The following is a 14,443-nucleotide window of genomic DNA, read 5'->3' as shown; positions in this document are numbered from 1 at the left end:
ATAAACACCAGAAATGGAAAGATGCTATAGCCCCAGGATTAAGCGGTATGATTTTTCACCTGGAAATGGGACTTTTGTCTGTGCGAACCACTTTGTAGATGGACAGCCCACTAGAGAATATCCCAACCCCACGCTTTTTTTGTCTGTACTGAAAAACAAGTTCGACAAGACTCCTCAAAAAAAGAAGATTACTGGATAAAGAGGCAAGCACATCCGCATCTAATGATTCTTTAGGGGACAATGTTGAAATGGATTTTGGCATTGAGCCTCTGCCACAGGTTCCCGAAGATAAAGAGACTGAGTTAGAGGTTGTTGAACCAGAGGATGTACATAATGAGCCCTCGCCACAAGTTCCACTTTTTTACCAGTAGTTTGAAGACCTCTGACGTCAAGATAATCTTTTAATGTACCAACAGACAAGTCAAGGAAATCGTCATAAGTCTCCATTCTATTGTTTATTTGTTTTCTCTTTTATTCAAACTAGAATTCTGTTATTGATTTTTTTTAGCCCAGGCATGAAATTCAAGGTGCTAGTAATGTGAGTGATGTTGGTGAGACCTGGAGTTGGAAGCTCCCCCCACAGCATCCTTGGTAGGTGTCATGCACTGCAATGGTTGTTTTGATAATGGCATGAGGGCTCAATTTTAGCAATAGCCTGAGAGGCAGTCACTTGAGTTCAGCTTTACATCTACAATAATTAGAGACCTTAAGATCAACATCAACGAAAATATCACCTCAAAATATAACTTTGCACTATTTTAAGTCTTTCGTGGTTATTCCATCTTAATAAAGGCTGATAGTTTCGAAAGAAACTGTTTGGGGCTGCGTCGGTGGGAGTAACGAAATAATTTGGATATATCAACAAAGTTGAAATGGTAAATTGGCCACCGTAATGATTACAAAAGCTGACTTTTCGAGCGTTAGCCCTTCGTCGGAGCGAATAGAGGAATTGTGGGTTGTGTGTGCTTTTAAAGGCAGAAAATGGAGCTACGTTATTGGTGGGTGCATGGCAACGAGAAAAACATGAATAAATTAGTGGAATGAAAAGCATTCATTGATCCCTGTGGGATTGAGACTGCCGGTTTGGAAGATGAGCTTTTGTTCAAGATTTTTACGGCTTTCCGTGCCACCTAAGTGCAAGGAAAGACCGCAGATTGCCATATGTTGCTTAGAATGATTAGGTAAATTAAAATGTCTAGCGACTTGTTTAGATGTGTCCTTGTCATTCCTTTCCACGTCTCGAAGGTGTTCTCGGAATCGGTAATCTAGTCTTCTGCCTGTTTCGCCGATGTATATCTTTTTGCAATAAGTGCAAGTTATGCAATAGATTACATTAGCGGAGGTGCACGTGAAGTGATCGGTCACTTCACGTGCACCGATCACTTCACGTGCACCTCCGCTAATGTAATCTATTGCATAACTTGCACTTATTGCAAAAAGATATACATCGGCGAAACAGGCAGAAGACTAGGTGACCGATTCCGAGAACACCTTCGAGACGTGGAAAGGAATGACAAGGACACATCTAAACCAGTCGCTAGACATTTTAATTTACCTAATCATTCTAAGCAACTTATGGCAATCTGCGGTCTTTCCTTGCACTTAGGTGGCACGGAAAGCCGTAAAAATCTTGAACAAAAGCTCATCTTCCAAACCGGCAGTCTCAATCCCACAGGGATCAATGAACGCTTTTCATTCCACTAATTTATTCATGTTTTTCTCGTTGCCATGCACCCACCAATAACATAGCTCCATTTTCTGCCTTTAAAAGCACACACAACCCACAATTCCTCTATTCGCTCCGACGAAGGGCTAACGCTCGAAACGTCAGCTTTTGTAATCATTACGGTGGCCAATTTACCATTTCAACTTTATTCCATCTTATTCATGTTGTCCAATGTGGACGAAGTATCTTAAAAATGAATTAGTGCCAGCAGTTTCACAGTAAGAATAGATAATAAAAGATAGGCATTTTTATGGGAGCGTTGCCCTTAAAACCTCAAATTTGGTGATTTCATGTCGTTTTTATGCACAGTACCAAAAATATATGAGCTGCACATACAGCAAGGTTATTTTCAACTTTTAACCAATCATACTACTGTTTGGAGGCATTTTCTTCACCATCACCATTGTAGATCATAAGGTCCCTATTGAAACTTCTTGGAAATGAGATAGTCACTAATGACAGATATGGTTTTTTTTCTTTTAGATGCACAATGAGGTTAAACTTCTTGCCATTCCCTCTTGTGGGGACCTGATGAAATATGCGTTTAAGGTGTATTCCCAGCTTTTTACAACAGAAGAAATGGCTGCTGGAATTCTTGAGCCAGCAAGAGAAAAAGCAATGGGGAAGGAAGTGCTGGACCCCCACAGGACAAGTCTTTGAAGAAGTAATTAATTTCTTTTTAGTTTCACAACATTGTGTAGTCACCTAAGAATATATATTCTCTTAGCTTGTGTTTAGGATCATTGAAGAGGAGTTCCCTTTACAGAATTTCACATTATTTAAAAAGATAATAATTATTATTAAAAACTGGATCATTGGATAATGCAATTCAAGACCTTTTATTGGCTTAGCCATTATGGTAGGTGAGCCAATATACCCTAATCTAATATCTGTACATTGTAACATCCCGTTTCTTCTTACAAAATAAAGTCCAGAAGATTTGTCTAATATCTTGGGGGCATTTTTTTTTTTAATAAAACAATTATTCCACTCGTGCTTGTTGGATATGAGATGATTATAGCCAATGAGGCGTGTAACGCCGAGTTGGCTATCTATCATCTCATATCCAATGCGCGCTCGTGGAATAATTGTTAATAGTTAAAAACTAGTTAAATGTAGAATTGAAATGTGAATGTGTAATAGCTAACACAGAGAAGCCTAACTTAAAAAGGAACATAGTTAATTTTTATACTTGTCTGTGACATTGATATCTTTTTCATCTCAGTTAATAGGTTCCAGTGTTACTGTTACCATTCAGGGTTCGCACACTTTTGACCTGTTAAAATTCCATGATTTTCTATAACTTTTTCCATGACCTTTTGAAAGATTCCGCGACTAGAATGCAGTGTGAAAGAATGTTTGCAAACATTCTCACAATGCGTGCTTCTGTTTATTTCTAATGAAATTAAATCTGATTTTTGGACTCGTCAGTTAACTTTTCGACTTTGGGTCTTATTGCCTTTTACTCATAGAGAGCATGTTGATTTTCCATGACCCACACCTAAATTGCATGACTTTCCAGGCCTGGAAAATGAAATTTTGAAATTCCATGACCTGTATGAACCCTGCCATTATTATAAAGATCATATTACATTGAGCATCCTCTTGAACATTAACCTCCTAAATGTTCTCGAATTTTATAAATGAATGAAATTATTTTGCATCTTTATTCATGCAGGAGCCATAACAGAAAAGTTTGGAGATGTTCCATTCTAGAAGAAGTGGGGCCAGATACGGCAGTCTTTAAACCAAAAGTGTTTAGATTCCAAAAGGAAACTTAAAAGTGATGAGAATGTCACTGAAACCTAAAAAGCCACAACAATAATAAGTATTATTCTTAGATTTTTAGGTGACTGTGAGTCCAACATTCACATCACTTTTGAGTTTCCAAACTTCTAATTCTAAAAATGTATTGTTAAAGGGAAACTCCACCTTGACTCAAATGAACAATTTAAAATTGTACAAAATAATATTTGCAATCAATTTTCATTAAACTAGTTGTTGTTTCAGAAAAAAAAATTTAGAACAACTTATTTTCACTTTCAAATTTCCCAGGTGCCACTATCTTGAATGATTGTGACGTGCCATGGTTGCAGTTATTGTTTTCACAAAAAAGGCTTTTGTTTGAAACAAGAGAGCAACTGTTGCCCATCACAGTTATTCAAGATGGCAACATCCATGAAATTTAAAAACCAAAACAAGCGTTTTTGAAATTCGTTTATTTTGGGTCCCAATTCTTTCATTACAAAAAAGTTTGAACAGTTCTGATTGCGAACAGTATGCTCTGTAGTTTAAAGTTATTGTCCTGTTTTAGTGGAGGTTCCCTTTAGGTAAAGAGTGGTACATTAAATTTTTTGGAGCCTAACAATAATTTGTTGCAGCTTTTTTTAATTATGCATTTGAATTAGTCTCTTTCAAATAATATTTAATCTTACCTTCATACTTTTTAGTAAAATAAGTGGTAATTTTTTTTCTATAAATGAAAATTTGGAATACCATTATTATGTTGCAAAGAGGTGCATCGCCCTTTAATTTTACTTGGGAACAATTAAGTAGTGTCCTTGTTTTCTGAGTTTCAAACTTGTATAAATAGTTCATTGCTTTGTAATAAAAATAGGATTTCTCTTTTAATAAAATATTGTTCTAAAGTTTTTTTCTGCTCTTTCTATTTTGATAACATTGTTTTTTAGCAGAAACGAGAAATATTTTGATGAGATCTGAGTAAGATCTTGGTAAGATCTCATATTATCAAGATCTTGTGAGAATCTTGATAAGGTCTTGTAAGATCTTACAAGAATCTTCGTAAGATCCTCTAAGATCTTACAAGAATCTTAGTAAGATCTGGTAAGATCTCGGTAAGATCTTTGTAAGATCTTGGTAAGATCTTTGTAAAATCTTGGTAAGATCTTTGTAAGATCTTGGTAAGATCTTGGTAAGATCTTGGTAAGATCTTGGTAAGATCTTGGTAGGATCTTGTAAGATCTTGGTAAGATCTTGGTAAGATCTTGGTAAGATCTGGTAAGATCTTGGTAAGATCTTAGAACATTTTCCTAAGATCTTGTAAGATCTTGTAAGAATCTTGTAAGAATCTTGTAAGAATCTTGTAAGATCTTGTAAGAATCTTAATTAAGAACTAAGATAAGATCTTAGTAAGAATCTTATTAAGAATCTTACTAAGATCTTAATAAGATTTCCACCTGGGTTAATAGTCTGGCCAAACCGCTCCTTATAAAATGTTTCGGTTGAGCGCTGACAAAAGCGTGGACTGATGTTTACTCAAAAGCAAACCATCAAAAGTAAATAACAAACATCGTGAAGCTGACGATAAACCAGGAGTTATGGAAGAAAATTTTTGCCTCTAACCAAATCTCGGTTTCGATATGTAGAGATTGCATCAAGATTGAAAAATGGAAAATTTTAATCACAGTTTCATTTGCACAACCTCCTTAAAACTAATTACGGTTTCCTGTTCTAGCGTTATGTTGTCGCTAGTATAGATGCAGGTGCTAAAAAACTTTGGTCTCCGCTGTCTGAGCAGGACAGACGGCCCCATTTTAAAGAATAAAACAAGAATAAAAGAGAAAATTTCTGATTTTATCAACTATCAGCTGTGAAAGTCAGCTAAATAAAGATAAAGGTTCTGACAGACTTACAAACATTTCAAAACTTGTCATGATGCGAAATGCCGGATTCAAAACAATACAGGAGCATCAAAAAGACTCAGCTGATAAGGTTCCTTTGGAATAAAATGATTGTTTTCCAATTTATATGTTTCAAATAATCGTTTAGTCTTGTTGGAGAGGAAGTTGAGCGTTTACTGATGCAATAATCCCACGTCAAACAACTCTGCGCAGAAGTTGAAACTGAAAATTCTAATTTAATTGTTTCTACAATCAAAGTTTGAATCAATTCTTGCTCCATGTATTTTTGTTTCAAGTGAACTTTGAAAGTTCTTTTTGAACCACTTAATCAATTTGAAAGTGATGACAAACTTAGAGGGAAACCATGTTTCCTGTTTGCTCATCAGTTGACAATATATCTTTTTATTTATGAACGAACAAATTCTCAAAGCAAGCAAGCTCATTTGCCCCAATCGATTCAGAGAGAAAAGAATTACTTATGCCCTTTCTATGTTCTCTATGCTGGTCCTATAGGGTAGTTTCAAGCTCTAAATATCACTAGTTGCAATTGGTAATCACATTGTAAACAAGTTTAAATGTTCTGTTTATCATAAACGTATGAAGTGCCAGTTCAAGCTGGACAACCATGACAGAAGTAAGAAAAATTGTGATACAAGTTGTATAAGGTGTCAATTATAAATCGAGAACTAAAACAAGTTTTTTTTTACCTTTCGTTCACCAAAGGTAAGATGTACCAAAGTATCTTCTCATCGTGGGAACAATCCCAGACCACGCAACTACATACCATGAATCTGGTTCTCATCACACCCGCAAGTCAAGCATGCATGTATGGCATCAGAAGCAATTTTCATGATAAAAGATGTACAACAACTCGAAAGAACATTTGGGAACACTCATGACTGATGTTTTTCCGCAAACTTTTTCAAGATTTAATGTCTCCTTGCAAATAATTCTTAAAGGTATAAACCACCTTGGACACAGGTGACATCAAAGACAACACTAATGAAATGCCCGGATCAGATCTCCATACCTCCATTCATCTGTTTTCTTTTAAAAGTTTCTTCTTGACACTTGAATGTAATTCTGTTCCACGTGATACTTAATGAAGGGAGAAGGGCTGAAGACCGAGAGCGAATAATATGATGGTTTTAGTCCAAAGTCCGAATGTTAATATTTTCCTAAAATTTTTAAATCTGGACAATCAGTCAGACAGAAGTTATCAGGATCTTTTTCTTTCAAAGCAACAGTCGGTGCATAACAGTGAGGAAAAATAAAGCAATAACACATTTGCGTCTGACCGAGCAAACTTTTTTGTATGAACACTCCAGGTCTTTTGCCAATTTATGACTTAACCCGTAAACTGATTTCATGGAGAGAGTAGCCATTTCTTAGCAAAGGATCCTGTTTTCAAACAAAATATCATTTTTGACATCAAATTGTGTTTGGTATTGTAGAAGACAACATTACAGTGTTTGCACATTAAAAACCCTAAGATGAATCCTTCAAGTATTTCATCCACAACCCATGTCAACATTTCAGTTGATTATTTTCTCTCTTCTACTTTTCCATCTTTCTGATAAAACAACTTTTCTAGTGTATCCTTCACATTTATGATAAAATGGTGCGGGATTATTTTAAAACTGTCACAATGCTTGTCGGAAATGATTCGGCTGATTGCCAACAAGATGCGTGTAGTTTGCTATGTACCCTGAAGCAAAACTTAAAGGTTACCAACGAATGCTTCGAAATCTAACGATAAATCAAGAGTTAGAGAAGAACATTTTTGCTTGAAAAGCAACTCCTAATGGCGAAATAAAAAGATTTCCTAAAAGATAGAGAAATAAGTTTTATTTTTAGTTTCGATTGCCTAACCTCCTTAAAACTAATTACCGTTTCTGGAGGTAGTATGATGCTGTCGCTAATATTGATCACGGTACAGCTGTTAAGAAAATTTGCTGGCCACTTTCAGAGTGAAACATACCGTCCTATCTTGAAGCATACAGTCAATAGGTCAGCTTAAACTTTCTTACTTTATTTATTCATCAGTCGAGATAATCAATAAGCAAAAAGCCATTCACGGCTGACTGACTTGAAGTATTTCCAAAACTTTACTTGCTGCGAAATGATTTGAAGTCATCAATAAGCATCAAAATCACTCAACTGATGGCATTCTTTCATACTTTTATGATGCATGCCGAGAAATCGAACACAAAATGGCGGAGGAGTATTCTCAGTGTGAAAGATTTGCGGACTTTAAATATAGTTGCCGTACAAAGCTTTGAGTGAGAAATAAATAAAATGTGGCTATATGTTTGAGGATAAAGTGGATAGTCAAAATGCCCACGTCTAAATCATTAAAAAACAACTTAAACAACACTCACAAGAATTCCTACGATCCCCCGATGTAGCTATGTTCGGCCCTGGACGGTCATTTGTTTTACTTCTTATGGCCTCTCTGATCTCTTAAATCCGCCCGTGTTTACCATTTCCCATGTCTCACCACGCCAATGTAAGGTAGTGTTTCCAAATTGCCCACGTCAGAACGTCTTCTAGGATGATCGATCGTCCATTTGAGACATATTTCAAGGCACAGAGAGCCGTTAATGTTCGGCCGAAATAGCTGAAATAATCCCGTATTTCATGTTTTTCCAGGTATTGACCTCTTTGGGGAAACGAGCGCTTGTGTAAGCAAAAAAATAAGTCGAATTTGGTGAAGTCTTGAAATTCACGAGAAAAATAGTCGCCATCTTTGAAGGGCTATGTAACCTAGTTTTTTAAGCGGATTTCCGCTGTACTGAAGTTGTTCATCGCGTGGGGTGCGCTAATTTTGATTCCAATCGATTTTCCGATCTTATAAATTATGCATATATGCATAATTATAATTAATTACATTTCCTATTGCTCAACATCTTTAAAGTCCTTTGACTTCCAAAACATAGTTTTTTCTTAATCCTTTATTTAATTTCAATTGAAAAATGTCTCATAGACCCCCATTTGAAGCATTTTTGAAGTGGGAATTGAGAATTGTAAGTCCCTCATTAACATATGCAGCGCTCACGGCATCAACCGCTGACTGTCGTCAATTTCTCGGCATCTGAAGAAAATAACTTTGTCTCCTCTGTACATGTTTCGAATAAACTAGTTCTCTTGCTGGAGAAAAAGTTTTAAATTAACTTTTACTGACGTAATAATCTCAAAACAAACAACTTTGCGGAAAGTTAAATACGGAAATTTAATCCAGCTGTGTTGAAGATCAAAACTCGAATGCTTCTCAAATTCCTTGCCCACATTTGTTCTGAAAGAGCTTTGAAAATTCTTTTTGAACAAATCAATAAATTGTAAAGTGTTGACAGACTCAAGGCCGAAACAATGGCTTCCTTTGAACAATTGAGGTCGAAGGCCGACTATCGCACGTGCGGCCGAGGGAAACATTTTTGCGCGAAACTTGTTGAGATGGAGTGGTAAAAAATTCAACTATGTTGGTTTTTCGAAAGTTTAAGCTTCCTCAGCTAATACGAAGAGGGTCACCTGGCAGCGAAATTGCAGAAGAGATTCCACGCTTCAAATGTAGTGAATTACCGGTAAAACAGAGAATAGGAAAAGGTTCCTTTGGAGATGTTTACATCTCAACAGGTGGCGCCAGGCCGAAAAAGAGAAAACGCGCCCGAATAAAGCCTGCTTAACCTTATTGAGGCCCTAAAATATTCCGATCGCTCCATCGACAGGGAGGTCTGTTCCAAACTTGGACTCAATGCATAGAAAAACAAATCCAAGAGCTGAAAGCAGTGGTGGCTGAAGAAAGACTAAGAAAAACCACTCGTGAACTGTCTTAACATATCAAAAGCTCAAATAACAATTACTAATGCTCGGGGTACTTCTACAATAGTACTTTCAAAGCATTGTCTGCTTTTAATAAAGGGTCTTCGTTTTCGTAAAATGAAAACAAAGACCGGGGGTCTTCGTTTTCGTACTACGAAAACAAAGACCGGGGGTCTTCGTTTTCGTACTACGAAAACGAAGACCCTGCATTAGCCAAAAGAATTGCTTATTTTTTCACGAGAATTTTCCAGCAGAGAAAGCTTAACGACCGTCAGAATCTATTTTAGCTACGAAATACAGTAGAAATCGATTATTTATGGACAGAACCCAAGATTCATTTTTCCTGTACAGAACGCTTTCTCTGTTATTCTGTCACGCAATGCCAACTATAAATCAAAGGCGGCTGGCGATGGAATTTTGCCTGCTGTTTCAGAATAATAATATGTGTAGTAAGTTTACCCGAGGAAACCCTCGAGAATATCAACACCAAATTGGCTCGCATAGCGAAACAGAACAGACAAGCCGAGCCGTATAATAATACAGGCAGTACAATAATGGGAAGAAACGCTTGAAGTGTAATGTATTATATTACTAAGCGTTGTTACTGTTTAATGTGCGTTTAACTTGTAATTTCTACAGTTTTCTGTTTACAGGGTCTTTGTTTTCGTACTACGAAAACTACGAAAACGAAAACGAACTACGAAAACGAAGACCGGGTCTTAGGTCTTAGGTCTTCGGTTTCGAGGGTCTTCGTTTTCGTAACACCCTCTGTTCTCCGTCCGGTCAAATTAGAGAGATTACTTTCTCCCTTTTTAAGCGCTCTATGATGGTTGTACAAGGCTGTTTCAATCTCAAAATATCACTGGTTGATGAACGTATAATAAATAAGCTTAAAATGTACTGTATGGTCACAAGTCTGTTGAACTCCGTCTAAAGTTGGACAATGACGGAACTAAGTAAAATAGCGATAAAATGTTTTATTTAAGGCTCGAATAGTACAAAAAGTTTCCTTACCTTTCATTTACTAAAGCCACTGTGTACCAAAGTATCATAGCATCGTGGAAATGCTTCCAGACCGCGTACCAAACAACATATACCGACGATCAATCTGTTCATGTCGCACCCACAAGTCATGCGCGCATGTCATCATAATCAATCCATGAATAAAAGATTTACAGCATTTTAAATAATTTTCGGGAACAGTCACAACTGCTGCTTTTCCGCGAACTCTTTATTTTGCAAGTCTTCGCAAGGGTGTAAACTGCTGTGAATGCAGAGTAAAGAAAACATTACAGACAACGTGAATGATATCTAATGATGAAATACCCGAGTCAAATCTCTAAACCTTCTTCTCTCTCTCTTCCTCTCATCCTTTATTCAGTGGGTTCTTCCAGAAAAGCCCTTTTTGACACTTAACTTAAACTCTGGATGCAATCGATGGCAAACTTTTTCTCCAGCCTACTCACTGCACATTTGTTAGGTTACAGATAAAAACGAAGAAACTTATCTTTTGGTGACAAGGGAACTGAAGGTGAAGAATCATTGAAGATGGTGTCGTTTTTATTTTAAAATCACTGCAGTCGATGACACACCACCAGCCGGTGGTGATTGAAAAGAAGACATTTTAATGGTGTTTGGGTTAACGAGATATTCAATACCTTTCACTCTTCGACCGTAATGTTTTATCATAATCGTAGGAATTTTAATTAGCTCTCTAGCAAATACTCAGCGACGATAATATTGTCACGAAATCCGAAACAAAAACCTTAGAAACAAGACTGGATATTCACATTCTGGTTTAGTTGGACTGAGAGTGTAACGAGAGCTCACTCGGAGATCACGTGCACCTCAGGTGACACATGAGACAGCGGTCGATGTTATCTAATCGCAAAAGGTTTTAGATAAAAATATCTACGTGAGAGCGCATGTAGTTTATAAAATAAAGACTGTTCGTTACCTAGAAATCGTGTGATTATGGTAGAACGAAACATGGTACCAGGAGTGTAGCCTCTTCGACACGATGACAACTACACCACCTCAAGGTTCAGCGAGTGTTCAAGCGCCGACACCATGTTATGGAATACAAAGCAATTTACCAATTCCGTCGCGATTGAATTTGGCAGGAAATATTTCAGAAAACTGGAAAAAGTGGAAGCAAGTGTGGGATTCGTTCGAAATCGCCTCACGTCTCAACCAGCAAGAAGATAAATACCGTGTAGCTACTTTCATTACCTGTATTGGAACCGAAGCCCTCGAAGTCTACAATGGTCTTCCGTTCGAAAATGAAGAAGACAAGAACGTAATGAATACAGTCTTGGAGTTGATGGAGAGGCATTGCATTGGCCAAACAAATGTCATTTACGAGCGATACTGCTTCAATAATAGAAAACAAGAAAGCGGCGAATCATTTGACACGTATCTCACAGCGCTCAAAACTCTCGCGAAAACGTGCATTTTTGGTCCACTCACCGACGAATTAATTCGTGATAGGATCGTCTGTGGAATTTGTGACACGGGAACTAGGAAGAAATTACTACAAGAGCCGAAATTAAATCTTCAGAAGTGTATCGATGTATGTCGATCAGCCGAAACAACTGCATCGCAAATGAAAGTCATGAGTGGAAAAGAAGAAGTCAACGCACTCAACCACAAAGAGAAAAAAGACGGCAAAGACGCCAGTCCTAAGTTAGTTAATTGCAAATACTGCGGCAGAAAACACGAGAGATCAAGAGATAAATGCCCAGCGTTCGGAAAAGAATGTGCGAAATGCGGCAAAACAAATCACTTCGCCAAGCTATGTAAACAGAAACTTGGTGGGCGACAACGAAGAAAAGAACGGATTCACCGAGTGCGAGACGCCAAAACCTCGCAGGATTCGAGCGATGAAGAGTACTGCTTCACGATTTCATCCGGAAATCTGGAAGAACAAAGTGTCAAAAGTGTCAGTAGTCAACCCATCAAATCGAAAATCTTCGCAACAATGGAGATCAAAGGTCATCCCGTTCGTTTTCAAGTCGACAGTGGCGCCACCTGTAATGTGATAAGCAAAAACGATTTACCGAACAAGTGCCGGATCGCGCATTCGAAACAAGTCCTCAGCATGTTTAACGGATCGAAAATGGAAACCATTGGTAAATGTCGTGTTAATCTGGTAAATCCCAAGGTTGATGAAGAATGCGAAACAGAGTTTGTTGTTGTCAATAACGACTGCACGCCACTGTTGGGTTCCAAAACGGTGCAGAAAATGAAATTAATCAAAGTGCGTTACGAGAATATCTCATTGGTACAAGAAAAGACAGAAGTAATGGGCCTAACGATGCAACAAATAACAGCAGATTTCCATGACGTTTTCACTGGAGAAGGAAAATTTGAGAAGAAACTTCACTTAGAGTTGGACAAACCATTAAACCAGTGAAACAGCCTGTTAGGAGGATTCCAGTGGCAATGAAACCCAAGTTAAAGCAAGAGCTCACTCGTCTCGAAGAGCTTGGAGTTATCAAAGCAGTTGACACTCCAACAGATTGGGTCTCAAGCTTGGTACTTGTTAAGAAGCCCAACGGCAAGCTTCGCGTGTGTATTGACCCTCAGCCACTAAATAAAGCTTTGAAACGCAGCCACTACCCTCTTCCGGTCATCGATGATCTCCTGCCGGATTTGTCAAAAGCCAAAGTCTTCAGTGTGTGCGACGTTAAAAACGGGTTTTGGCATGTCGAGTTAGATGAAGATTCAAGCTATCTAACAACGTTTGGCACTCCATTTGGTCGGTACCGGTGGCTGAAGATGCCCTTCGGCATATCGCCCGCACCGGAATATTTCCAACATCGTTTGGATCAAGCCATCGAAGGCCTTCCCGGTGTGCGCACAGTTGCAGACGACATCCTCATCTCGGGTGAAGGTGACACTGTGCAAGAAGCAGTGAAAGATCACGACAAAAAACTGCTAACTCTACTTGAAAGGTGCCGCGAAAAGGAAGTGAAACTGAACAAGGAGAAGTTCAAGTTGAGGATGACAGAAATCCCCTACGTTGGTCATGTGTTAACAAGAGATGGTCTAAAACCAGACCCATCCAAAATTGACGCCATCAAAGACATGAGTCGACCAACAGATGTGAAAGGTGTACAGCGGCTTGTTGGTCTAGCGAACTACCTGACAAGATTCTTAAAGAAGCTGGCAGACATTTGCGAACCTCTTCGACAGCTAACGCGCAAGGATGCAGAATGGCATTGGAGCGACGTCCATGAGAGCGCCTTTAAGAAGATCAAAGAAGCAGCTTCCCAAGCACCTGTCCTCCGATACTTTGATCCCGCCAAAGCAACTGTACTTCAATGCGACGCCTCGGACACTGGACTTGGAGCTACGCTCTTACAAAATGGTCAGCCAGTGGCATACGCATCGCGATCCCTGACGGATACAGAATGCAACTATGCGCAAATAGAGAAAGAACTGCTAGCCATAGTGTTTGGAGCCGAGAAGTTCAACCAATACACTTATGGTCGCAAAGTGATTGTTGAGAGCGACCATAAACCACTTGAAGTTATTTACCGCAAACCCCTCGTAGCAGCCCCCAAGCGTCTACAACGAATGCTACTTCGCCTGCAGAAGTATAACCTCGAAATTGGTTTCAAGCCTGGCCAGCACATGTATCTGGCAGATACACTCTCTAGAGCACCCCTTCCCAACACCACATCGCGCGATGAAGTGCTAACCATCGACAAAAAAGTTGAAGAAATACATATGGTCGAGTTTCTGCCACTCCGCAAAGCTAGCCTAGACGATATCCGTAAAGAAAGTCTGCGAGACAGCACGATGCAAGCACTTGAGAAAGTCATTCGAGAAGGGTGGCCTGAGACCAAGATTGATCTCCCTTGTGACGTCACCCCATACTTCAACGTTCGTGACGAGCTATCAGCGCAAGATGGAATTATCTTCAAAGGAGACAGATGTGTAGTTCCAAAATCCCTCAGACCAGAAGTTCTATCCAGAATCCACCGATCACATATTGGCGTGGAAGGATGCTTGAGACGCGCGAGAGAAAGCGTTTTCTGGCCAGGAATGAACACAGCGGTGAAGAACTTTGTCAGACAGTGTGAAACTTGTCGAACCTTTGAGATCTCCCAGCAGAAGGAAACACTCCACCCACATGAGGTACCTGACCGGCCATGGTCCAAGGTTGGTGTTGATCTGTTTGAGACAAACAACCGACATTACCTCGTGACCGTAGATTACTACAGCAACTACTGGGAAGTCGATAGGTTGG

At 38.8% G+C, this 14,443-nt stretch overlaps 2 protein-coding genes and 1 long non-coding RNA gene across 5 annotated transcripts in view; 1 reads left to right on the top strand and 2 right to left on the bottom strand.

Moving 5' to 3' along the window:
* The window catches only part of LOC148726564 (uncharacterized), a 37,749-nt gene extending 29,605 nt beyond the window's left edge, over window positions 1-8,144 (bottom strand). The window contains exon 1 of the mRNA XM_088726561.1: window positions 7,749-8,144. The gene's annotated coding sequence lies outside the window, so the exon portion shown is untranslated. The remainder of the gene's footprint in view (window positions 1-7,748) is intronic.
* LOC148726563 (RYamide receptor-like) overlaps window positions 1-10,993 on the bottom strand; it is a 139,792-nt gene extending 128,799 nt beyond the window's left edge. For all 3 annotated transcript variants that reach the window (XM_088726546.1, XM_088726544.1, XM_088726548.1), the window contains exon 1: window positions 10,201-10,993. Coding sequence is in view for 1 of the 3 variants with exons in the window: in XM_088726548.1 (XP_088582674.1) it covers window positions 10,201-10,238 (38 nt within the window). In the remaining 2 variants the exon portion in view is untranslated. The remainder of the gene's footprint in view (window positions 1-10,200) is intronic.
* Window positions 1,381-4,378, top strand: LOC148726565 (uncharacterized). The gene is made up of 2 exons (XR_015989223.1): window positions 1,381-2,390; window positions 3,405-4,378. It is a non-coding gene; the product is annotated as an uncharacterized LOC148726565 (long non-coding RNA).
* Window positions 10,994-14,443: the final 3,450 nt, after the last annotated feature.

This window comes from Stylophora pistillata, chromosome 7 (genome assembly GCF_964205215.1).
Source record: "Stylophora pistillata chromosome 7, jaStyPist1.2, whole genome shotgun sequence".
Lineage (NCBI taxonomy): Eukaryota > Metazoa > Cnidaria > Anthozoa > Scleractinia > Pocilloporidae > Stylophora > Stylophora pistillata.
The sequence above is the reverse complement of the archived record's forward strand: the minus strand, read 5'-3'. Positions and strand labels throughout refer to the sequence as shown.